We start from the raw sequence: 26442 nt of genomic DNA, 5'->3' as shown, positions 1-26442 counted from the left end.
GGGCAGGGACACCTCTCACTGTATCAGGGTGTTCCAAGCCCCATCCAACCTGGCCTTGAACACCTCCAGGGATGGGGCAGCCACTGCTGCTCTGGGCACCCTGGACCAGGGCCTCCCCGCCCTCACAAGAAAACATTTCTTCCCAAGATCTCATCTCAATCTCCCCTCTTTAAGCTTCAAAACGTTCCTCCTCATCGTATTCCTGCACTGCCTGATCAAGAGCCATCCGGGGGTGCTTCTGCTGATTTCCAGCCCCAGTGGTCATTTCAGGATGATGAAATAGGCCTAACTAGAGTAATCCTTTTAATGCCTAAGAAGAATGAACAAACCTTAATCCAGCAAAGCTGAGCTTTCCATTTCTGTGGGGAAAATCCACATCCAGTAGCTTCTGGGAGGACAGATCCTGGATTGGCAAGAAGTGTTCCAGTGGTATTATTTGCGTCCTTCTGTGGCATGTTTTGGATCTGTAGATGAGGGAGACCATATGGGCATTGCCATGTGTGAAGAGGAGTGGTTGGCTGTCACCTGTTGAGCAGAAAAGGAAAGATCCCTGGATAACACCTTTTTTCAGGGGCTCTGGGGTGTGTGCTTGGTAAAAATGGACACGGAGAGCAAAAGCAGCACCTCTGTTTAGTATTGGATCTTAGTTGGAACTGGCTGATCTTTAAGGTCCCTTCCAACCCAGATCATTCTGTGATTACAACAAAGCACTAGCTATAGTGGGTAGGATGCTTCTGTTTAGCAGATGAAAGGAGGTGGATGGTGAAGGTGTTCAGGGCTCTTTCCCTGGTGTCAAGGCAACTTTTTTTGAGATACATTTCTGCAGGAAAAATCTTAGAGCTGAAAAACCTCCCTTGACCTTCAGTGGTTGCCTGGAAGGAGAAATGGCACTTCCCATTTCAGACTGAGTGTCAGAGACTCTAGGACAGTGTGCTGTGACAAATGCACAAATGTCCCCATCTTCATAGTCTTCTGGCAGCTGATTTTATATGTTTGTGCCTAAATATTCACATTTGCCAACTATACAGAATGGTCCACAAAGCCTTTCCTTGGAGATGATTTCACCCTTTTGTTTCTATCTCCCTAGAACGGCAGCGTGACCTGGAGCGATGAAGGTGATGGATGCCGAGGAAGAGAAATTTCACGAGACTTTGCCAAGGTCAGTCTGATCATGGGGGCTTGGGGGAAGAGATAACTTTGTGGAATCCTTCCCTTGATCTGTGGCAGATTGAGACTACAGAGCATTCACTATTCCTTTATAGTGAATTTGTAGGAAAACTGCTTTGTCCTGCGGCCTTCTGCCTATAGATCCACTATTATGGGCTGTTTTGTTGCCTTTGGTCACTGGAATATAGCTTGAACTAAGACTTCACAAACATACTTTTGACGTTTAATATCTTTATCAATACTTTCTCCAGCTGGGAGAAGCGTTCTGCTTTTTGAAGCTGATCAGTGCTGTGGTGGTGGATTTGAATGTGACAGCTGTGTGTCACAGCAGCTGGAGGAATTAATTTTAAATGAAGCTGGCCCTTTCTGAAAGGGTGCAGCTAATTGCTCTGCAAATACACTGCTGCATTCTCTTCCCAGAGCTCAATGTGTGAGAAAGCACAGAGCTTCACAGGAAACGAGCCCAAAAGACCTCTCTTTTTTGGACTAGATGAATACCAAGTAACTACCAACACCTATGGGAAGCTGAAATCCTATTTCCCAGTGAATATTTACTTTTCCATTGAGCTGCTCCACATGAGTAGCTACAACCAGTGAAAAAACTCCCTGGACTGTGTCAGGATTCTTCCTCAATGTGAACAAGAGAAGGAATTAATTTCTTCATGTACAACTTTGTCTTTTATCTTCATAGAATGCCAGGTTGGAAGGGACCTCAGGGATCATCTGGTCCAACCTTTTAGGTAATATGTAGCTGAAATGAGGTGGCCTGGCACCTTGTCAAGCTGAGCCTTAAATGTGTCCAGTGTAGAGGAATCCACCGCTTCCCTGGGGATTTTATTCCAATGTTTAACTGTTCTCATGGGGAAGAATTTTCTTCTGGAATCTAATCTGAATCTTCACAGGAACACCTTATACACATTACCCCCTGTCTTTTCCATGTGACTTATAAAAAGGGAGTCTCCATCCTCTTGGTAGACACCTCTTATGTACTGGTACATTGTAATAAGGTCTCCCCTGAGCCTTCTATTCTCAAGGCTAAACGAACCCAGTTCTCTCACCATTACTTCATATGGAAGGTTTCCTTGGATCATCTTAGTGGCCCTTTTCTGGACTCCCTCCTCCTGTATCTCAGTGAGAGACTAACTCCAGGCCTTTCAGCCTGCTACTTTAAGGCCCCACAGGATTCCTGATAGATGAAAATTAGATTTTTCTGTTCAAGAGGGAGCTGTATGATGACACTTCGGCCTGTCCCTTCTGAAAAACCAGTGGATAGTGCCTCTCCTTTGGAATAAGCTGCCTTTGGAACGTCATTTTAAATGCTTGGTGTTTTGAAGACTTTTGATAAAATGATTTCTGCAGCAAATGGGTTCCAAGGTTGTTTCTGATATTTTTTAAAGCTTTTTGGCCTATTTTAGAGAAGCCTTTCCTCCCAGGATGTTAGTAGTTACAGGAAAACTCTATCCTTTCATCTGCTCGTTCAAGAGAATTGGAGTTTGTCACTCACATGCCAATCCCTGAAGGAGGGAACCTGCAGAGAAGTTTAGGAGAAGCTGCAGAGGAGTTTACCTCCCTGGTGCCTCAAAGGCGCAGAGTGCTGATCTGTCCTGAGCCACTGCTGCCTTCCTTTTCTTTGTGTTGTCTCATCTTTCTTTCCAGCTTGTCTTAACAGTTCTTTTCCCTTTTGCTTTCAGGTGGTTTCAAACCCTGCTCTGTAGCAGGGCTGTTAACTGAGTTGAATACCTTTCCCTTCAGGGTGCCTGGATGAGTAACTGAGGGGCTGAGCAAAGCAAGCAGTAACAAGGGTCCTCGAGCTGTTGGAAGATGCTAATATTACTGCTTTAACTTCTGCTTCTTTATGAATTGTGCCTTCATTTTTATTTCCCCTCCCCAGCTCTACGAACTGGATAGTGACCCTGAACGGAAAGAGTTCTTGGATGACCTCTTCATCTTCATGCAGAAGAGAGGTGAGCAAGCACGTGTTTGAACTCAGGAAGGTGAAATGGGGTAGACGGGTGCTGGTGCTGTTCTAGTTCTTCCCTCCCGAGTTGGAAAGAACAAATCCAGCCCTTGAACTGGTGGAAGAGCAGTGGTCAGACTTGAAATACTTGCCCTGGGAGAGAAGGAGCGCAGTAGGAAAGAACTCCTCTGCCCTGTAACTTAATTTCCCTGGCACTGTTTCTTTATGCTCCCGCGTAATGCTGATGTTGTCCCTGCACTGTAGAGCCCAAGGAGCCTGGTTCCCCGGGGAGTTTTGAAGCAAGGCTGAATACCCCTGGGGATTCTCTGCTCTTCCCTTCAGGTGGCATGATCGTGCATCTTCTCGTGTTTGATTTCAATAGCGTGTGAATGCCTTCACCATCTGCATAGAGTAGTAGCATGCAATCTGAGAACTGGGAAAACACACAGCAAGCCACGTTTTCATGTGTATTCACAATGTGTCAGTTTTCTGTTCAGTGAATTTCTGTAACTGAGTACAGAAGTGCACAGTTTCTCACATTCCTTCCTGTAGTGTCAGCTACTTGCATCTCTCCTTGCCACAGCAGTGGTGAGGCATGTGTGAAGTAGCTTGGCTGGGATGTCACAGAAGTCTCTCTCTGTCCCATGGTTATCAAAGTTCAGTTCCCTCACTGCGAACTGTTCATAATGAAAATGTGGTACTGTATAAAACATACATCTCTGAATATATTTGGTAAATCCTCTCTTCCCTTATCCCTCCAAACATGCCAGGCCAGACAGACTCTTCCATCCAAGATGCTTCTGACAAAAAGTGTTAAATTGTGCTATAGACCTTTTCATTCTTTCCCAAAAGTAGTCTGAAGGTAGGTGTGAAGAGCAGGCCTTAAAAGGGCCCTTTGGTCCCTCGTGTTATTAGTGTGCTGGACTGAACAAGCCAGGTCGGGCTTATTTGGAGGAGGGGAGGCTGCCTTAGTGTCACCAGCAATGTTGTGCCATGAGAGTCTGAGATGAAGTATAAAGATGCAACATCTCAGTCTTTTCTATTCTAACATTTGCTGGGTTGAAGTGAGAGTTGTCTTCCCAGTTGTCTTTTGAGCACTGCATCCTCAGATGCATCCCCTCTGACTAGATCCCAGGGAGAGAAAAGGCTATCCAGCTATTGCAGTTGCTCCTCGTTTCCGTGTCTGGTTTTCCTGGCATGGCTAGAGCTGACAGCTGACCTGTGTGAATTTTCACTCTCCAGTTTGAGGTTATGCTTCCAGGTCAGTTAAAAATGAGAGCTGGGTTTTGCTGATAATACCGGCTTTCATGTGCAGAGGCATAACCAGGCTTAATTAGTTCACTTGCAAATGTTAACCTGAGCTCACATGTTAATGTGAGGGCTGGGATGGCTGACAGAGAAGACAATAATCCAAAGAGTGTGATTGGCAGCAATAGAAACCTCCAGATACGCAGAGAGAAATCTGCTTAATACTTCAGTATCTCCTTCCTATTACTTTTTAATTATTTATAATTGTTACATTCCTGGTGCACGGGTTGAGCTGGTGACCAGCTGCTTGCTGGAGGAGTTTAGCTTTTAATCATCTGGGCATTTCCAAGTGTATTTGTTTTCTGGAGGCTCTCTTGTTTTCTTGCTTGCTAGAAGACTGAAAATAAACCAGCAGCTATGGAGGAGATGCTGTCAGCTGGCAACCCTCTGCCAGAGGGGCTGGAAATGTTTGGCCCTGTGTTGGGGAACTGGATTGCTGGGCACGAGGCAGTTGTGGGTTTACTTTGTATTTCAGCTTCCCCCCAGAAAACTGGCAGGAGTACTCTGGAGAGCTTAGTTTCTCCAGGCTAAAAGGAGAACATACTTTGAGCTATTGGAGGCAACTCCTCTCCTGGTGTTAATCAAAGCTGCTGTGCCTTTCTGCAGTGGAAATCATCTTTTGACTCAGTTTTTCAGAAGTCGTACTGTCCACTTTTCCCATGCCTGCTCTCCACTGCTCTTCAGCAGAGCTTTGGTTTTCTGGTGCGCAGATGGACTTGCCCACTGTCTCCTGTTCTGGGATCTTCAAGGATCTGGGAGATTCCATAGCAAAGTTATCATAGGCTATCATTCAGGCTTTCATTTCACCTCCTTTTGCTTGATGTGCCAAACAAGCATCCGAAACTAAACAGGGCTGAACAGCTGCCTTCTTCTGAAAGAGTGTGCCCCAAAGGTGGGTACAACCAAGGAGTCATTGCACCTGAGAGCAAAGGGCTGTGTTTCTTAGCTAGTATGTGTGAAGAGCTGCTTAATTTGCACCTCGTGTCTGAAGAGGATGGAAAGCAGCTCTGTTAATAAACATTACTTGTGTAAAGATGGGAATTTTGCTGTCATCCAGGAGGAGGTGAAGCACTGGCCCTTGTTTGGGTCTGGTGGATTTGTGGCACAGACTGATGAACTGAAAAAAAAGAATGATGTGAAAGATAAATGACAGATTTCACAGGAGCTCCTGAGTAGTTGGAAGGATGAAAAGATTTAGTTGTTGGTGCTGCTGTTTGGAATGTACCTAGAAATGTGAGGCCATGAAACAGGCTTAATGCAGATCAAATGTGCGGGTCTCATCTGCCTCTGAGCACAGCAGGTTGTCGCTGAATGACCACAGCTGCAAGTGATAAAATGGCCCTTCAGTGGCAATAATGATGGAAGAGGGAGATGAGAGGAAAGCTGTAACTCTTCCTTTGTTGGCTGTTTTATTCCTTGGATGTGTTGAGGTGAATGGGTCCCACCGTGGCTGTGATTGAAGGGGCAGATGGGGAGAGGAGGGGAGACAGCCGATGGGAGCAGTTAGTGTGTGGGACTAACGCTGAATCAGGGCTGTGACAGGGCTGACCTGATGCAGCTTGGCAGGGATGATCCTCGCTTGTCATATTAACACTTCCACGTTCCCTTTCTCAGCTCCTCTGCAGTCTCTAACCAAAGGCTTCCTTAGGCTGAGGAGGGATGAGCAGCTTCCACAGTGGCTTCCCTTAGTCTCCATCGCTGATCCAGTGTCTTGTGATAAGTCAAGCCTTGAGGTCTGGTTTCTCAGAAACAATGTTTTTAATCTCCTGGTGCACGAGGAGCAAGTTTGTGGTTGAGGGCAGGATTTTCAGTTATCCAAATGCCCAGGCTAGAGCTGAATCCACTCCAAAAGCTCAGAGTGATCCTGTATTCCTCCACCTTTTGTGCTTTACCGTAGTGACAGTGATGTTGTTATAATGATGTAACCAGATAGACAAGTGCTTTAACTCAGGTCAGACTCGGTGTTGGAGATGATGACATCTTCCACTTCTTTTCAGATCCCTCTCATCCTGTGAAGTTAAATTTTGGCTCCATCTCTCTTGTGTGTGATAGAAGGCATAGGTATGATGAACAGCAGACAAATGCAGTTGGTTCACCCTGCAGTACGGGCCAGACTGCTTTTTGTCCCCAAATCACAAAGGACTGTTAGTGGGGCTCCTATAGCTGCTAAAGCAGTCACCAGTAATTGAGCTCCTTGTGTTCCAGTAGCACTGGGCAGGAGAGACTTGGAGTAGTGGGACTGTTCATCCTCTGGAAGGATCAGCAGTGTTTGTGCAAGATGTTCCTCTTGAAAAAAGGGTTGATGGGGAAGAGACCTAACTGCGTGCTATGGTGTGTTAGGAAAGGCTCCCTTTCAAGGGAAGCTGTTTTGTTCATTTTAAGCACAGCCTTTGTGAGGACCTCATAAAACGTCTCCAATTGTACAGCTCTACTAATTTTGTTCAAGGTTTCTGTGTGACCTTGGTTTTCCCAGATGGCTGGACCATTCTGGGGTTTTATGTGTATATACATAGAAGGAGCTTTGTGAGCCTGAGCGTGTGGTTTTAATGTTTTCCTGCTGTTGTATGCTCTGTCCGCACATTTTAGATGTGGAAACACAACAAATCCACAGTATTGACAAAAGCATTTACTGACGGGTTCTTTTATCAGTAGGCCAAGCGATGTTTATGAAATGCCTGTCTGGGGAATATGCTTCATTCTTCTACTGATTCAATTTTGCAGGTTTCTTCCTTTGATCCTCTGTGGAGGCATTTTTGAATCTGAATTAAGTGATATAGTTCTCTAAATAAGATATCGGTAGACATAAATTCTCAGCATCCTTTGCTTGTGCTACCTACTTAATGCTGAGCCATGGCAAATGCTTCCCTAAATAGCAGGTGACGTTCTGCAGTGGAAAACTCACTTGAGGCACTGCATAAGTCTCTTCTGCATGGTCCAAGGCAAGTAGGCAAAGCCCTCTTTCCTGTTAGACCCTTGGATTTGTACACAGCTGAATCTCCACCTCTTATACCTCTATTTTGGTCAATTGTTCTGACTTAGAGTCAGGAAAATGATGACTTAGCGTCTTGTGCAACTGGTAAGCACCGAGGGATCAGCAAAATACTTCAGGCTTTTACTTTTATACTGTTAGAAAGAGTGGAAGGAATTACTTTTTGTGAAGTTGTAGGTTTATATTCTTCTGTAGTCTTTAAGTGGTTTGAGCCTTTTGGAGCAGGGAACAGAGGATGCGCTATTCCACGTTCCTAAACACTTTAAGAATCATAGAATCATTAAGGCTGGAAAAGACTTCTAAGCTCATCCAGTCCAACTGTCAGCCCAGCATCACTGTACTTACTAAACAGTGTCCCAAATTGCCACCTCTTATGTGTGTTTTGAAACCCTCCGGGAATGGAGACTCCACCGCTGCCCTGGGCAGCTTCTGCCAGTGCTTCACCACTCCTACCGCAAAGAAATTTTTCCTGATATCCAGACTAAACTTCCCCTGACACAACTTGGGGCCATTTCCCCTCATCCTATCACTTGGGTGTTGATCTTTCCTCCCAAGCAACACCTTGCTACAACCTCCTTTCAAGGAGAAACACCATGGGCAGGAACACCTCCCACTGTATCAGGTTGCTCCAAGCCCCATCCAGCCTGGCCTTGAGCACCTTCAGGGATGGGGCAGCCACCACTGCTCTGGGCAACCTGGGCCAGGGCCTCTCTACCCTCACAGGAGAACATTTCTTCTTAAGATCTCATCTCAATCCCTCTTTCCTGTCCCTGCACTCCCTGATCAAGAGCCCCTTCCCAGTTTTCCTGGGGCGCCTTTCAGTACTGGGAAGCTGCTCCAAGGTCTCCCCGGAGCCTTCTCTTCTTCAAGCTGAACAACCCCAGCTCTCAGCCTTTCCCCATAGGGAAGGTGCTCCAGCCCTTGGATCATCTGCATGGCCTCTTCTGGACTACCTCTAACAGCTCCATGTCCTTCCTATGCTGAGGACTCCAGAACTGAACACAGGGCTCCAGGTGAGGTCTCACCAGAGGGGCAGAATCCCCTCCCTCTCCCTGCTGATTCCACTGCTTTGGATGCAGCCCGGGGCACAGTTGGCTTTCTGGCTGCAAGCGCACTTTGCCGGGTCATTTTGAGCCTCTCTTCTCCCAGCACCCCAAGTCCTTCTCCTCAGGGCTGCTCCCAATCCATTCTCCACCCAGCCTCTCTTTGTGCTTGGGATTGCCTCAGGTACAGCTGTACCCAGTACAGTTCAAATAATTAATCCCCCTTGGTTTTAAGGAGCTGGAAAATGGTGTATTAGCATGAATATTACTTTAGCTCCAAACAAAAATTGTATTGGAGGCTGCAATTTTAATTAGTAGGAAAATGGTTGGACTCGATCTGATGGGTCTCTTCCAACCTGGTTATTCTGTGATTCTGTGATAGTATTAGGACTTTTCTTGGTTCTGGCTTAGAGGAGATTTGGTTTAAATTTAGCCAGCATGAAGAATATTTGAGCAGCTTAAATATTTTGTCATGAACTGAATTGACACTGGGCAGGGTACAAAAGAGATTCATTTGGAATGACTGGCTCTTGTCGCTTTGCCTGAAACTTTCTGTAGCTTAATTCACCTGCTACCAGTCTGCTCCATGATTGCCAGTGGGGATCTCTGATCCTAGGGCCTCTTCGTGGGGGTGCAGAGCAGAGTGGTGGAGTCAAAGTGGGAGGGATGTTCCTCACTTCCTTTGAAGACTGAGATGTTAAATTGTCCAGTGTTTCTCTGGCATATTAAAGACTGGATGTTGGTGTCTCAAATACTGGTCTCCACAAGCTCTTTCTTACATTTGGGTGTCCTTGGCCTTCCTCCCTATAAACTGAACAGCATGTTTTTCAAAGGATCAGGGAACTGCTGCACTCAGGCGGTGGAGGTGGCTCCACACCGAAGAGGTGAACTTGTAGGTATCCAGGTGGATGGAAAAAGATGGAACCATCTGGCATGAAGATGCTCCAGTTTTTGCCGTTGTGCAGCCTGACTGACCAACCTGTATTTTCCCCAAGTGCCCTTGTTTCTCTACGTCACCTTCTCTATTTGTACCTCTTTGCCTAGAGAAGCATTTGTCCATTCAGTTCAGGGATCAGATGTATGGAAACCCACTGCCAGTCCCATGGTGATTCAACATCTGGTGGAGGAATTTGTAATAGCAAATATATTGGACCCAGCTGTGTCGGGAGCAGCCAAACTGTAGTTGAGCTGGGTACAAGAGAGCAAATCCCCGTGGGATCTTCATTTCAGGGATGAGGAAAACAACCTGTGTGGGAAGGTTAATGTAGCTGGAGCCTTGGCTAATACAAATGGGGCACTGGATGCCAGTTGGGCTGCTTCCAGTCCAGCAGCCGAAATCTGATAAGGGGCTGCTGTCAGCCTTGCTTATTGAGGAGGGAAGCGGAAACTGATGGCGTTTTGAGGGGTGCAGATAAGGAGTGGGCCTCCTGTCAAATAGAGCATGATTAATTACCCTCTATCCCAGCTCCTGCTTTGATAGGAGTGTCTAATGGTCTGCAGGCTGGCGGATCAGGTGGTGACATTCCCGTTGGGAGGTGAGAATGCCCGCTGTGGAAGTGCTGTGTATAGGGAGAGATTAGATGAGCCGTGGCACAGGCGCAGAAGAGGAGGGGAGAGGTGGTTTCCCTTCCCTATACCTTTGCTTCTTATTTTAGCGTTGAGTGAGTGCTTGGGACAGAATCAAACCAAACCAACAAATAAAACTTATGCGCAGAGCTGAGGCGGCTAAACAGGCAGCTCCAGGGTTTGTCTTGGGAAAGGAGTTTGAGCGATCTGGGAACTGAGACAGTGCAGCATTCAAGTTGATTTGATATCAAGTTGATATCCTACACTGCTGATCTGCTGTTGGAGTGATTTTTACCTCTGTTTAGCCTGGTAGAGTTAGAGTGGGGAGATCATTCCTACCAAGTAATTAATCTGTCTTCCTTCAAATACAGCTGTTCAAGATTTGATCCAAAATCATTTTAAATCACTGTGGACTTCCCCAGCCTCCTTGGGAAAACCTGCTCCTTTTGGATGTCTGATATTGTTTCTCTTCTGAACATAGACTGGGAGGAGGAAAGAGCAGCTCTTTCCTTACCTGTACAGGTTGTGGCTTAGAAATGTCCCCTCTATGCTTTTTTTTTTTTTTTTTCCTTCATTCCAGAGCATGTGTCATTGCAATTTGAATGTCACTCTGCAGAATAAATGTTAGGGACTCTCACCTCCTTTATTCCTTACTGAAAAATGGATGCTTCTGAAAGTAAATTGGATAGGAAAAAAATGGGAGGTGATTGAAAAGATAGTGCTCCAGGCTGGGTATAATTAACTGCTCTTTGTCTCATGCGTGCAGGACAAGTCATGGCTTAGGCTGTGGAACTCCCTGCAGCGGGCATGTCTCAGCACCGGGAGAGGAGAGTGGCCCTTGACAGGGAATCTCCATCGTGGAGGACTTGCAAAGCTAAGGAAATCCCAGCAGAATGAGAGGGGACTTATTTGCTGTGATCTGGTTAAGAACAGTCTTGGGGGTGGTTTTCCTTGTTCAATATCAGTCTGCTTCTTCAGAAAGAAGAATCTGGTACTTGGCAAAGCTAGGGTGAAGAACAGGAAAAAAAACCACCCTGAGCAGCATGATTGTCTGGGGGAGGAAGGCGTTGGTCCACAGTTCTCTTTCAAGGACTTGGCTACAAAGTTAGTGAAGGATTTGGAGAAGCTGTATGAGGAGCAGTTAAAGTCACTTGGTCTGTTCAGCCTGGAGAAAATACTGAGGGGGAGACCTCATTGTGGGTTATGGTTCCCTCGTAAGGGCAAGAGGAGGAGCAGGCAATGAGCTCTTCGCTCTGGTGACCAATGAGAGCACCTGAGGGAATGGCAGGAAGATGTCAGAGTGGGCTAGGTTGGACATTAGGAAAAGGTTCTTCACCCAGAGGGTGGTGGAGCACTGGAACAGCGCCCCAGGGGGAAGCAGTCGCGGCCTGACAACATTCCAGAAGCATTTGGCCAGTGTCCTCAGACACACGGTGTGAATGTTGGGGTTGTCCTGTGTAAGGACGGGACTTGGACTCGATGGGAAGGAAAAAAGTGCTTGAGTAAGTGGCTGTTGTCGCGAGGGAGCAGAGCCTGTGTGTGCTGGTGGCTCAGCCAATGCCCCAGATGCTGGTTCATTGCCAGTAGATGTAAAACAGTTGTGCAAAGATTATCTGGGGTTTACAGCTTCCTCAGTCACTTCTTAAATAGCTCTTGAAGGATGAAAAGCACACAGTTGCTCCTTCTGCCTCTCCAGGGCAGGGGACATAGGGGACATTCAAGCCTATCCATGAACATCCTTCAGGCTTCTGTTACATTTGCCTGAAACAGAAGATGCTTTTGAATGGGGTGAAACAGCCTGGCAGAGGAGGCTGCTTGTTTCCCTTGAAGGACAGGGTACTTATACCTGTGGTAAGGCGTCCTCTGGAGAAACTCTTTATTCCAGAGATCTGTATTGTAGTTAGAGCTGTCTTTCCCTTTGGAAAATCAAGAGCTTGTGGCTGTGGGATGATTCCTCCTTCTCTTTCCAGTGTCATTCTTGGGCTTTTTGTCCTCTTCGTAGTCCCTCTACTTAGCGAAGGAGGTCAGTTGTCCAGAGTCTTATAGCCTCTTACCCTTAGGCTCTGTGCTTCTACTCTTAGGTCTTCAGTAGTGGGAGTTTGTCTTCATAAGGTCTCCCATGCTCATCAACTACATATTATCCCTTCTCCAGTGGAAACAGACTCTGTGTGTGTGTCCCACTTCTGTAGAATCATAGAATGATTTGGGTTGGAAGGGACCTTAAAATTCACCCAGTTCCAGACCCTCTGCCATGGGCAGGGACACCTACTACTAAATTAGGTTGAATTGGCCAATTCCTTGAAGGAATGGCCCATGTTTCTGTAGTGAGGGTTATACTGAAAGGAAAAGAAGTAAATTACCAAGAGAAGCAAGTTGTCTTCCTTGCCCTTGTCTGGAGTCAGGCAAGGCTTCCAGCTCTTCTCAAGCACAGTATGTACAGCGATTCTGAGCGCCGCTGGAATAGAGAGGCTTGAAAGTACAGTAAAATGAGTTTGCCATCAAAAGGCAACAAGTCTTATGCTGTGCCCCCAGCTGCCGACCTTTCCCTCTGGAATTCTCCCCTCTGACCTCCAGATCATTAATCCTGATGCTGCCAGATGACAGTAATCCATCATGGCCCCTGACAAGCCTTGCAGCCGCCTATGAAAGGATCCGCTCGGCTTCAGCATCCAATCGTCCCATGATACTCGTTTTTCAGCCTTTCCTGTTTGAGCGCTGGGGGTTTCCAATAAAGACTTTATCGCCTTGCCTTTCCTTAGAGCGGGGCTGGGGGAGGAGAGGGCTGTGAGAGCAACCTCTCTGTGCTTCTCGGCTGCTGTTAAACACACAGAGCCCTGGCTTGCTCTGAAAAGTACAGTTAATTTATCAGCTCCAAACCCAAAACTGCTCACTGACAGCTCTGGGGGATTTCAAGATGAGGTCAGATGGGGCTTTAAGCAACCTCACCCAGTGGAAGGTGTCCCAGTTCATGGTGGGGGGTTGAAACTGGATGGGCTTTAATGTCCCTTCCCACCCAAACCATTCCATGACTCTGTATTGCTTGGAGCAATGAGAAAGCAGGGGAAAAAAATGATTGTATCTCTAAGGGGGAGAAGGGTAGGAGTAGTTTTTTCCCTGCTGTAAAGTTTCTCAGCCTTCGTAAAGATATTTTATGGAGAGACAAAAAAAAAAAAACCTATAGGTTTTAGCTTAGTTTATAAAGCTACTAATTAAATTTCAGGGCACTTTGGTCTGTGAGCCTTGTTTAAAGGCAAACTCCAGGAAGGGAAGGTGTCAAAGGGGTGGTAACATGAGGCGGGGGAGGTCAGGGATGATTGCTGTTTTTACCCCAGCTATGAGCTCTCTGGAAATTGGTTGAAGCCTTCAGTTCCTACTGATGTAGAGAGTGTTTGTGCCTTTCACAAGTTCATTTGGATAAATATACTTGTGTACCTTTTCAAATGCTGCGATGGGAGGATCTAGAGAATAGGTAGCCTGTGTTTAGGATAAATGGAATGTGTTAAAAATAGGTGTTTCCTTATACTTTCTGTATTAGTGGCTTGTTTGCCTGAGGAGCCTTATCCAAGACCCTTCCCTTTCACTCTCCATCTGGTCACTGTCCAAGGAGAACTGGGTGAAAGTCTCCTGGGGACAAGTTAATGCTATTCCCTAAATTGGATTGGGGAGAGGTGGGTGGCTTTGGGTGGTGTGGGGTTGCCGAAGGGGTCTTGATCCTGCCCTGATGGAGCAATGCCTTTGCTGGCAACACGGTGCCACTTGGCTACCCCAGCTTTCAGAAACGCTGAAGGAGCATTTTGGGTTGGAACAAACCCACCCCTGGCTCTTTCTAGAGATCTGAGATCAATATATTTCTGCTTTTCATTTGGAGTGGGCTGGGTGTGACTCTGGTTGCCGTGGCTCAGCTGATGAATGATAAGTTCAGGCTGGTAACAAGATTGCTCCCAGTCCTCCCTGTGCCTGAAATAACACCGTGAGTGTGCTCTTACTCTTTGCAATAACACCCCAAAACAAAATGGTGGCGGAGTTAAAACCGAAGCAAATTGATGATTGCATTTACACAGGCTGGCCTTTGGGAGGGACCAGCTCCCGGCCAGGCTGAACGGAGCCGCGGTGCGTTTGAACAGTTTGGAAACATCTCTATCTCTGCTCCCTGAGGGAACAGCCGGCTCTGAAATGCAGGAAGAGGATCTGATGCAGTCTGTGAAATTACTGCTTTGTGGTCTTCTCTGATGTGGACAGGGAAGGGGTTGTTTAGACAAGGCAAGGAAAAGAGGATGTGATGGATATAAAATGACGGAGCGTGCAGACCAAGCCTGATCAGGTTGCTTTTTATGTTTTCTTACAGTTTCAGAGTTTGTAACTTGGTGAGATTGAAGGCAGCCCTTTGAATGCTGAAAAAGTTTACTTGTTCTACCCCACATCTCATTAACCTGTGGGAATTGGTACCATGAGCTAATGCATAACAGGCTTCAAAAGGAAAAGACAGAGGGAAAAAAAATTACACTTACATGTATAATGAGGACATCTGCAGAGCTGAGCTGAACTCCTTTTCACTAAACAGAATAAAACCCATTTATAAGGGCCATAAACTGCTCTGCTTCGGGGCATTAACCGGATCGCTGGCTGATGAGCAGTGGCAGAAGTCTCCCCTGTGGGCTGGGTATTCCATAATTGTCCATTACAGCACTTCGCAGGCTTTCCTGTAAGGGCTGGGGCTGACCATTGTGGTAGGCAGGATACTGACCTCAGATGGACGGCTCTTTGATCCAGGACAGTATTTCCTATGCAAAATAAAAGGGTTGCTACATCAGCATTTTCTCCCCTCTTCCTCGCCTTGCCTAAATCTCATTAGTTTGACCTTTGCAAACCCTGTGTGCTTTCTCACATTAAGGTGCTGCTAAAAGGGTGCTATCAGGTTAAAAAAAAATCAGATTTCCCTACCTCTGTTAACCCACAAGATGGCAAAATTGGAGAAGGATGGAGCTGCAGCTGCCCTGTGCTCACAAAGATAGAGCAGCACCTTGTTTTGAGCTCCAAGAAGTGTCTGGGTGCCTGGTGCCTCTCCTGGCAGCCGTGAGGACGTCTGGCTTTGTGGTGGCTGCAATCAGGCTCCATTACACACCTTGTTTGTTCACCTCCACCGCCACCACCACTTCTCTGCACTCGCAACAAGTTACTGCTCTGGCAGCCGGGTTGCAGTTGATCCCAAGGTACGCGTGTGGCCACATTGGCGCGTCCTTCGGGAGCGTGTTCAGGGAAGCAGAATGGGAGAAGGAAAATGCTTTGTGAGAGCAGAAACTGTAGTGAAACCTTATGCACATGCTCGGGAGGGAGGATAGAGGTGTATGTGCAGGGGAGGGAGATGCTCTCGAGTCTCACGTACCATTTTCTATCACTGTTTCCAAGCAAATCCTGCAGAGTGAGGGAGCTGAATCCCAGCGTATGAGTAGCTCGAGTTGCCCGACTGCTCAGCCCCTTCCTGAGCACAAGCAATACAGATTTTTATCTGAGATTGCCCTGGGAGCTCATAAAAAATGATTCCTCTGTGCTGCTCCCTCGCCTCTAGGATTGAATAGTCCCTACTTCCCCTCTTTCTATTTTCCAAGTCGCTCTTAGGTGCAGGTTATTATTTGTCTGATAATTGCTTTTGCCCACAGGAAAGGATTTTTCATGAAAAGGACGTGCCACGTAGCTGCACTTCTCTGGCTCGTTTACTCACCCGTAGAGAGGCCTTAAGTCAGGCTACAAATAGAGTTGCCTGGATTTCCTATTAGAAAGAAGATCGATAGCCCCAACCTACCGGTTTCCTTGGCCTCATTTTCTCTCTGACTCCACGTTTCCTTCCCTGCTGTTTCCCTGCAGGAACTCCCATCAATCGGATCCCCATCATGGCAAAGCAGATCCTGGACCTCTACATGCTGTACAAGCTAGTGACTGAGAAGGGAGGGCTAGTGGAAATCATCAACAAGAAGATCTGGCGGGAGATCACCAAAGGCCTTAATCTGCCCACCTCCATCACCAGTGCCGCATTCACGCTTCGCACTCAGTAAGTCCAGAAGGTGCAAGGATGAGAGCACTTGAGTGGTGACTGGGGTGGAAATCTTGAAAGACTGAATTCTACTCTGTGGCCAGGGAGGAGCTGATAAATTGCTTTCTTTATCCCTCTCACCAACGGCTCGCAGTTCTTCCTATACCTGTTCCTTCTCTTGTAGTGATTCTTCCTGAACTCGTTCCCTTTTCACCCCTTCAATCCCAATACGCCATCAAGTTGTTTGCTGTGCTCTGCACCTCCTTCTATCCTGTGCCTTTCTTACCTCTTCCAAGCTTAAACTCCTCAAGGCAAGGAGAGGGTCTTGCGCTGGCTCTGAAGAGCACTTGGCACAGTGAGGAGGGAGGGAGGCCCCTGAGTTGTAGGCATTGAGTATGAACTTCATCATTTCATGTCTGTTATCACTACCAAATTGTGGAGACCTGCATTTAGCACCTACTTTGAGCAAGGATTGCTTTTGTGACCTGCAGTGCCTTGCATTGATTAGGTAAGCAAAAAAAAGAGGGAGAAAAAGTAGGATAAGCAGCAGACAAAGAATAGTGAAAACAGACCTACTGTAAAATTGAAGCAGCAAGGCAAAGCCGTGCTTTAGCGACTAGAGCATGGAAGGCTGAGCTCTGGGAATCCTCACCCAGCTCTTATGCAGGCTCAGTTTTCCTGAAAGTTATTAAATGCCCTGAGTCTGAGCGACAGAAGCTCCTTGCCATTTCTGCAGCCTTTGGATGTCTCCTGCAAAGGTGTGTGCCAGAATTCAGTGAGAGTGATCAGGTTTGGGGCTGCCCAGTGCAAGTGGTTTTGGCAAGGTAATACCTTACTCTTCCTTCCTTGCATATGTTATGGTACAAGATCTTAATTCTTACAATTTTAGATGGTATCCTGGTTGTAAAGGAATTCTGGATGACTTTTTTCTTCCCTTGTGGATGTGTAACTGTGTGCCTCCCATCCAGCTGCTCAGTGCTTATCAAACCAAGAACAGCAGTAGTTGTGATGTGCAGATAAAGAGTCCAGATGTGCAGAAGATCCATCTGAAAGTCTTCCTGAACGCAACGCTTGGTGCTGCAGCCTATAATTTCACCTTTTGTTGAGAAACCTACTTGAGTTTCTCTGTGCTCACTTCTCTCCCAGGTATATGAAGTACCTGTATGCCTACGAATGTGAGAAGAAATCCCTCAGTTCTCCTGCTGAGCTTCAGGCCGCAATCGATGGCAACCGGCGGGAAGGCAGGCGACCCAGCTACAGCTCCTCTTTGTTCAGCTACTCGCCCACCACCGCAGGGCCTCCTTCTCTCCTGTCTTCCCCAAAGATCCGCTTCCCCATCATCGGTGTTGCGCCAGGCAGTGGGACCAGCAATCCTCGTGTGTCTCCAGCAGCAGCAGTCAGAAAAGGTCAGCTTCTTTTACTCTGGGTTAAGAGGAACACACATAGAAACACAGTTGTTGTCCATTTTGTCCACCCCAGACTACTTTGGAATTGAGAGTAGTAGGGCTTGGGTGGCTCAGGGTTTGTGGAGTATTCTGCCTGTGGTTTAAACCTTTGCATTCTCGCTTTAGGAAGGGCTGTGGGAGGGATTAAGTGACTCTTCCCTTTTCTAGGTGACGGTGTGCCCTTGACTGTGTCCATGCCAAATCGTATCGCTGTGCCAGTGACCTTGGCTAGCCAGCAGGCAACTGTGGCAGCAAGAACAGCCACCCTAGAGCAGCTGAGAGAGAGGCTGGAGTCGGGAGAGCCTCCAGAGAAGAAGGTCTCACGAATGAGCGAGGAGGAGCAGCGGCTTGTCCAGCAGGCTCTTCAGCGCAACCTCTTCAGCATGGCACGGCAGATCCCCATGAAGATCAAAATCAATGGCAAGGGTGAGCAGCACCTCTGGATGCACGAAAAGCCTTTGCAGTCCGCAGCAGGGAGGGCACTGCTCTCAGTGCAGGGTGTCAAAAACAACTTTACACACGGGCTTGATGATCTCGCTGGGTACCAGGCAGCCTAGCCAAAGGCAGCCCTATGGCTCCGCAGTCAGTAAGATGCTTTCAGAGAGGAAGCCCATCCTGTGCCAGGTGCCCCTGCCCTGCTCTCATCTGAGCCTCATGCCACCATCATGCTGCAGGGAATGATTTTCCATCCTTTCCTGCTGAGGAACAATTTTAATGGAGGTGGAGCTAACAGCTTTTTCTCTATGGCTAGCAGACTGCAGGAGAGAGCTGCCCGGCTTTTAGGATTCAGGTGTGATGAGGAGGCCACAAAAACCTGCGTATGTGCGGGGGCCTCTGCACATCCCAGGTCTTCTGGCAAGGCAGGTGATTTCTCCCACCATCTGCTGCAAGCCCACACACAGCCTCCAGGCAAAGAACTCCTGGATGACTGGGTTAGAAGGTCACGTATAAGCAGCACTCATGGCCTGGGAAATGCGCTGCTGAAATGCTTTGTGAAAGGGGAGTCACCCTGTAAAGGTCATATTGTCAGAATCAATACTGTTATATAGTGGCTTCAAAAGCTGATTAAGTGCCGTGGCTCCCTTACCTGTCCTGGGGGCTGCACTTCATGGGACAGCAAAGCCTCAGAAAATATCAGTCCCAACAGCTGCTTCTTCCAAACCTTTTGATCCATTAAAATTAAAGGTCTCAGACCCCCAATTAATTGTACCTTTGGATGTGGGTGTGAGGCCAGGCAAGTTTGGCAGCTCATACAAGAAAGGGAAGAGTTTTTCTTGAAGCCTTTGCTAGCAAAGCTGGTAAATGCTTTATGGAGAAATATATATGGCAAAGGGTCAAGGCAGGTTCCTCTCTGAAGCAACAGCAGCTTGGAATTGGGACTTTACTTCACCATTCCTGATAGCTGTGTGTCCTGAATCTCACATTTACATAAAACCTAAACAAAAATAGTAAAGGGGGAGACAAATTTTATCAAGTGATGTTCATTCCCTCTCATCTCACCTTCTCTCCACCCTAAACTTCCTGAATCAAAATGCTAGGAACATTAATCTCTACAAATGGTACCAGGGTAAGGGCTGAGCCCTGAGAACTCAGTACTGTTCCCACCTTTCTTAGGTGGCTGTGAACAAGTCTGTCCTGTCTTCCGAGCCCTAATTTTCACAATTGCACCTAAAAAATTATATTGTGCTTTGTGGAGGGTTTCAGAAAGCACCGCGTGAGCTTATCACAGTTTGATAGCAACTTCTAGGTTAAATGTTAACTGCGCCCTTAACATTCTTTATGGGGACAGTAGACTTGCTGTCCTGGTGGACTTGAAAGGAGCTAGACTCATACGTTTTACATGCAATGTTAGGGCCTGAGCAGACTGTTGGTGTAATCTCTTTTCTGTTTTAATAGCCTGTTGCCCCAAAGCCAACATCGGGTGGGCTGGTAGGCATGATACGGCTGTGCAAACTGTTAGCACATATTAGTGCGTGCAGACAAGCAATCCTGCAGCCCAGGCTCGCGTGGAAACATGGAATGGTTTGGATTGGAAGGGATGTCAAAGCCCATCCAGTTCCAACCCCCTGCCTTGGGCAGGGACACCTCCCACTGGATCAGGTTGCTCAAAGCAAGCATCAGGTGGCTCAAAGCCCATCCAGCCTGGCCTTGAACACCTCGAGGGATAGGGCAGCCACCACTGCTCTGCACAACCTGGGCCAGGACCTCTTTACCCTCACAGCAAAACATTTCTTCTTAAGATCTCATCTTAATGTCCCCTCTTTCAGTTGAAAACTGCTCTCCCTCATCGTATCCCTGCACTCCTTGATCAAGAGCCCCTCCCCAGCTTTCCTGGAGCCCCTTTCGGTACTGGGAAGCTGCTTTAAAGTCTCCCCCCAGCCTCTTCCAGGCTGCACAACCCCAGCTCTCTCAGCCTTTCCCCATAGGGGAGGTGCTCCAACCATCAGATTTGTGGCCCTGTGGCCCTCACAGTTATGGGCTACTCAGGTTGGAGATCCAGGAGACCCTGATATTCATCTCCCTGTAAAGATCAGTGCAAACATAACCCCTTCTCCACGCTGACATTTCACCCACCATAGCTGCGAAAGGACCCTCCAGGATGAGGACACAGCACAAGCCAGATTTCATGGGTGCTGTAGGGTTGGCCAAGCAAGTCTTTGCCTCTATGTCCCCTCCCTCCAGTGGCTGCTGGAGCTGCTGCAGCCTGTGCCCTGGACAGGGGTTCCTGCCAGCAACCTGAGAATCCACACCCTTCAGCGGAGGGGGAGAGGACTCTACTGCAAACACAGCTACAACCCAATCAATCTAAGTCTCTTGTTTCACATCCTGGCAGCGTTTCTGTGGAGAAGGTGTTAATTTGGGCCTCTGTTGTGTGTGTCGGAGAGAGATTTGCTGGAGGCTCCCAGCTGATGCTCAGTTCACACTGAAGCACTTCAACACCTTTGTAGACTTCAAATAGAACTAGAAATGGGGATTTCCTCACCAAAGAGGAGACAATAGGAGGGCTGTGTATACCTTTGGTCACCTCTGGATAGAGCAGTGAAGGGGTTAGTTGCTCTCTAACTCTGCATCTCTTCTTTTTTTGAAAGAAGATAAACCAGACTCGGCTACAGCAGCAGCACTGAATCTGTCACCTAATGGCATTGGGAGTATTAACATGTCGGTGGAGATTAACGGCACAATTTATGCTGGTGAGGAGGAACCACTCCTGGGGATGGGTAGAGGGCCCAGCTGGTGGAACGGAGTGGGATAGAAAGGGTGGGGGTGCTTCTGGCACTGGTCTTTGCCAAAGCCCAGCATGCACAGCCTGTCTGGTGTAGAGGGCTCACGAGGAGATGGTTTCTATTCTCTTTTTGTGTCCCTAGGTAGTCAAGATGAATGCCTGCCTTTGTGGTGGTGGTGGTTGTTAGTATTTTTAAATCTAAGGGAAGGGACATCTATGGAAATGTTAATAGGAAGGAGTAATATCACTCCTCTCCTTTTTTTCCCCCCTCTCTGGGAAGTGTGAATTGTAGCCCCCCCTGTCCTCTGCTCAGGCTGTTCTAGTTCTGCAGGTGGCACACAAAGCCCAAGCAGGAGGCCTGGCACTGCAGTGACAGAATGTTGCTTCTGTCCTCTAAAAGTGTTGAAGCTGTTTGGCTTTTGGTCCTCTGTAAGTGAAACATCCATGTGACAGAGACTGCCTGAAAAAGTCCAAGTGGGGGTCCTCTCTTATATCTCATCTCCAAGCCTTCTTGTTTTGCACAGAGCTTCTTTTGTTAAGATGAGGTTTCCAGGGTTGGGTACTTTGCTCTGTGCCTGTCTTTCTCAGCCGTGCCACCCTCCAATCCCAGTAACCCTCCTCTACCTCTCTGTGCCTTGCAGGAGTGCTCTTTGCCCAGAAGCCAGTTGTCCATCTCATTGCAGGCTCCAGCACCCAAAGTTCCTGCAGCAGCAGCAGCAGCTCCCACTGCTCTCCCAGCCCTACCTCATCCCGGGGAACACCCAGCGCAGAGCCCTCCACCAGCTGGTCTCTCTGATGGTCGGCCGAGCCTGCTGTCTCTCACACTGGCCCCCGGCAGCTCTTCCTCTCTGCTCTCCGCAGGGAGTGAGCCGGGAAGGAGTCGCACAGATTACCTCATCTCAAGGAACCTGCATTTGTGGTTGGCCAATGGCAAGATGATGATGCTGAAACCTTTCCATGCCAGCGAGTTTTTCTTCATCATCTGTTTGTTGAGCCTTTTTTCTTTGTTCTCCCCTTTCTTCCTCCCTTTTGCTTTTTGTTTTCTTCTTCCTCCTCCCAGGGTTTGCTGTGTTCCTGTTGGGGGGTGGGAAATGAAGGGGAGGGGGACACGCCTGGCGTTTTCCAATCAGGGATCGTCTCTAGGAGCTGCGGGTTGAGAGATGGCTGAGACGTCACCAAGGCAGGTGGAAAGAGCTGGAGCTGGGGCAGGGAAAAGGGGGTTCTCCTTGAGCCACAGGGACTTGTCCCGCAAAACAACTCCATGTGTTGACAATCCTAAAGCCAGCGGGGTGCCTTGCCCCTGTCCTCCCGCGGCTTGTGCTGCAGAAGGCCGGTGGCTGCAGAGCAGGTGAGCTTCCTCGCCTTTCTCTGGGCCCTGTTGTGTGTCCTCCCCTAGAACATGTGCTCTTGGCTTAGGAGCCTCCTTCCCCCTCTCTGAGGTCTTGGCAAGAAGGGAAGGACTTTCTCACCACTACTTTGGCCCACAGATACATCAAAAACCTCTTGATCAGCTGCTTGTTCTCCTGGCTGGTGCTGGCCTCTTGCCTTCTGTTGCCTTCTTCAGGCTTTCAGCCCTGTTTTAGATGCCCTTGACCTTCTTTTCCCCCATTATGGAACTCATCCCTCTGACATTCACCCCGACAGCCTGAACTCACTGGTTTGATCCTCAACCTTGATCCTTGACACAAAAGAGCTGGTGTTGAGGTTGATGTAGGCTTCCTGGAGGGGCTTCCTTCTCACTAAGTGTCTTTCAGTAGCACCTGGAAGCTGAGGAAAGAGAAGGTGAAGCTTGAAGTCTGTATCAATGGGCTGTGTAGCTGTTGCAGTTAACATGACCTATGTGTGTCTATTGGTCTCTGAACAAGCCTACAGATGCCCAGTGCTCTTCAAATTGTACGTGAGCAAAAAGAAAGCGGTTCTCGGTTGAGTAAGAGCTTTTGCTGTCCTAGGTGGAAGCAGAGAAAAGGAAATCAAGCCCTTCCTTGCCCTTTCCCCTTAAACTTCCAGCTGAAAGCAAGCAAAGGCTGGCTGTCCTGTCTCTGGAGCCAACCCAGCTGAGAGAGTGACTCCAGGAGCTCAGCTCCTGCTCAGGTGGCAGCCTCCTGTCCCCTTTCTTCTCCTGGCCTTTCCGCTGCTTGGAGATGGGGTCCAAGCACCATCCATCCTGCCCTGGTGACGTCCTTCCCATCCTCCAGGCCCAAGTCAGGTTTTTTTGAGCAGATGAAATACCTCAGATATGTACTTGTTGTTGGGTTTTGTGTTTGTTTGGGGTTGGTTTGTTTTTAACCTCTTCAGGAAGTATTGGCATATCTTATCGCTTGTTTTTATATGTGGTTTTGCTGACATTGTGTTTTATTTTTTTTTTTTTAATTGTTGATTGTATCACCAAAGACAGAAAAAGAAGGCTGAGCGAAGGAGCAGTGGCTTCCCCATCCTTTGAGCTAGCAGGAAAGGAGCCTGACGGCATTATCCCAGGACATCTGCATGCTAGGAGGACAGGTAGAGGGAGGAACTGAGGACAGGAGTGGCTGCTGACTGAGATCTGTCCTTCATGTTGGACGCAAAGGTGTCTCCAAAGTCCCTATGAGTTTTCCAAGCTCCAGGAGCTGTGCTTCCCTCTAGCGAAGCTGCTCAGTGCAGCTCGGAGCTGGCAGCTCTGCTCTTGCCACAGATGGGCTCCGTCTCATGAGTGGAGGTAGTGAAGTTTTTCTAGTTCTTTTTTTCACCTATTTTGTAACAGCTACCCTAGCTAGCAGGTATTGTAGAGAAAACCAGACTGTAACTACAGAGGTCAGCCTGCTAAAAACCAGTTCCCTGGAGCGTGAGGGGTGAGTTGCCACGTGTCAGACAGTTTTGGGAAGAGGGCGTCCCCTTGTATCTCCTCCAGCGGGGTAACAGAGCTCTAGAGAGCATTTAGGATGAGAGGCTGTGCCTGCCTGCACCGCTGAACCTGAGCGCAGCCCTGTAGTGCCCAGCCCAGCCCTGCTTGGTGGTTTTGGCGAGGCACTTAAGCCTGTCCTAGTGCTCTCTGAGACTCTGCAGGTCCAGGGAGGCTGCCCTCCTGCTGCAGCATCGTCCTTCTGCTTGCCCAGCTCCCAGAAGCTGTTTATTTTATACTACTGAAAAGAGTGTGGTTTAAAAACTACTGGTCCAGATTCCCACAGGAGAAGCCCCGTGAGCAGCCTGAGAATTTGGTTTAAAAATGTACATGAAAACAAAACGAAAAAAGCTTTCCTTTTACCTCTCAGATATCAGGGTCTCCTTTTTACCCTTCAGCATTGCTAACTGCACCGCTGCTCTTGTCCTGCAAGCTGAGTGCTTGCGCTGAGGTGTCTGCAGGCAGGAGCTCTGTGCTCCAGGTCAGTTTGAACACCACAGCTCAGATTGCCCTATTACCCAGCAGCATGAGGTCTCAGTGGGATGGAGAGGGATGAGAATGCACATGTCCTGGGATAGGTGCTGATCCAAGATGCCCCATCTCCGGCTGCGTTTAGCTAAAGCAGTGTCCGCACATCGGGCATGGGGAAGCCAAGCGGCTCTTCGGCTGCAGGGTGTTTGTTCAGCAGATCCCATGGGCCTCCACAGCATTTCATCCTCCCAGGCTCGGAGAGGCTTTTCTAGACTCTGGGGCTCACTCAGATGGGGGTTTATTTCCCTTTTTTTTTGTTGTTTTCTTTTGGTTGGTGTTTTTTTTTGGGGGGGGTTGGGGTTGGGGGCTGTTTCCTATGTGTGGGACTGGGGCACTTTTTGCTTTTCCTTATGCTTTTTTCTCTGGTCCTGGGGAGCAGAGGTTGGGAATTGGGTGGGTTTGCTTCTGTATCACCTGCTAACATTGTGTTCTCTTGCACAGAAAGGCACTCGAATCACTGAACTGCTAAACAGCTTTGACACTACTAGAGTATTAATGTTTATAAGCTTTTTCACAATTAGACTGGAACTAGACAGGGACTAACAGATTGTTTTGTATCCAATTCAGGGAAAGAATCAAGTCGGGATGCGTAACAGATACCTCAGTAAAAATAAGCTGCAACAATAACCTGGTCCTGTTTCAGTAGGCGATGACAAGGACCGGCCGTTCAGACTGTGAAGATTAACCCTGTCCCTAAGCCTGGCTTTGATGCTGGTGCTCAGCTTTACTGCACGTTTCGCCAAGCTCCAGCTCTCCTGCTGAGCTGCCAGGCTTCGGGACCAGGGTTATGGAAACCAGCAGCAGAGGTGGGGCGGAGGAGCCAGGGGAAGGTGGTGGATCCCCCTCTTCTCCGCGGCTCCCCTTCATTTCACTTGACCGTGTGCGATTGTATAGTACTCAGGGGTTTTGATACTGCGGGTAGGACTGTTCCTCGTGGGAAGCGCTCTGCTTTGCAGTGTGGCTCATTCTCTTTCAGCTCCAGCCCAGCGAAGGTTTTGCAGCGAGCAGCCAACAAATAAAAGCCTCCAGCTTGCCTCCGTGCAGCCTCGGTGCTCCTGTTGCAGGGAGAGATTTGCCACCTGGGTGATCCCATGCCCAGAAAAAACAAACCAAACCTGCTCCTCCTCTTCCAGCAGATCCCAGTTTATGCTGGGAAGGCACAAAGTTTGTGAGCTGGGAAGGGTAGGAAGAGGCGAGGGGGAGGCTGCGCCTGCTCAGCTCCCAATGTGAATGTGTCACACCAAGTTCTTTTGGCTGCTGCGCATGTGTGTGTGTGTGCTCCAAACGGATTCGGATCAGATGTTTTCACCAAACAGCTGCAGCAGCCTTGCTACTAGTTTTCTTACCTATTTAAAAACAGATAAAATAACTAAATAAAAAAAGAAATGTGATAGCCTAGGCGGTGGATAAATACCTCAAGGTCTCCTTCCAACAAGTGTCTGTATATGTTGTTGTTGGGTTTTTTCTATCTTACACGTTATCTGAATGTTTATATTCCAATAAACTTCTACCTCTTCACACGGTGACCCTACAAGCCTCGTTTGTTCAGTTGAAGTGGGAGTTCAAGGTTTCCCAGCCCTTTTTTTTCATCCTGAGAAAGTATTCCCAGAGGCTGGCTCAGCCTCGATAAGGTCTGTATCTGCGCAGGATGTTGTGCTCCCAGTTTGGGCCTTCGTGGGGAGAACTGGGCTGTAAAGCCAGATGGGTGTGAAGGGGTTGTTAACAGCTGAGTTGCACTGGAGCTGCTTTCCCAAGGGCTCAGAGCTGTCTCTGCCCCCCATCCCTCTGTGAGGGCCAAGCAGGTGGAGGAGCCACTCTCCCCCTCCCTCCTGTGTCACCACCTCCTCTGCTTCTCAGTAGTTTTGCCGTTTACACCTGATGTTGTGTTTCGAGTCATCAAACCAGTTCAGCAGTTGGAGAAGAACTGGTTTCCAGCCCTTTTTGTACCGTGCCCCCTAGGCATGAGGGTGGCCCTGGTGAGGAGGGCAAAGGTGAGGATGAGGATGGCCCTGGGGAGGAAGGAAGCAGAGAAGAGGAGGATGAGGATGGCCCTGGTGAGGAAGGCAGCGGTGAGGATGAGGATGGCCTTGGGGAGGAAGGAAGCAGAGAGGAGGAGGTTGAGGGTGGCCATGGTGAGGAAGGCAGCGGTGAGGATGAGGGTGGCCATGGGGAGGAAGGAGCAGTGAGGATGCGGATGGCCCAGGTGATGATGACAAAGGTGAGGATGAGGATGGCCCTAGGGAGGAAGGCAGCGGTGAGGAGGAGGGTGGCCCTGGGGAGGAAGGAGCAGTGAGGATGAGGGTGGCC

The 26442-nt window shown here is 48.3% G+C and overlaps 1 protein-coding gene across 4 annotated transcripts in view; it reads left to right on the top strand.

Annotated features, from left to right (window-relative positions):
• The window catches only part of ARID3B (AT-rich interaction domain 3B), a 40321-nt gene extending 14668 nt beyond the window's left edge, over positions 1-25653 (top strand). For 3 of the 4 annotated variants that reach the window (XM_069866710.1, XM_069866711.1, XM_069866709.1), the window contains exons 3-9: positions 1088-1159; positions 3059-3131; positions 15893-16076; positions 17205-17464; positions 17672-17929; positions 20593-20694; positions 21368-25653. In XM_069866710.1, the coding sequence (XP_069722811.1) occupies positions 1088-1159; positions 3059-3131; positions 15893-16076; positions 17205-17464; positions 17672-17929; positions 20593-20694; positions 21368-21522 (1104 nt within the window). In that variant the 3' untranslated portion in view covers positions 21523-25653. The remainder of the gene's footprint in view (positions 1-1087; positions 1160-3058; positions 3132-15892; positions 16077-17204; positions 17465-17671; positions 17930-20592; positions 20695-21367) is intronic. The other variant, XM_069866712.1, reaches the window with a different exon arrangement.
• The last annotated feature ends 789 nt before the right edge of the window (positions 25654-26442 follow it).

This window comes from Phaenicophaeus curvirostris, chromosome 12 (genome assembly GCF_032191515.1).
Source record: "Phaenicophaeus curvirostris isolate KB17595 chromosome 12, BPBGC_Pcur_1.0, whole genome shotgun sequence".
NCBI lineage: Eukaryota > Metazoa > Chordata > Aves > Cuculiformes > Cuculidae > Phaenicophaeus > Phaenicophaeus curvirostris.
This window is presented reverse-complemented; position numbering and strand designations above follow the sequence as displayed.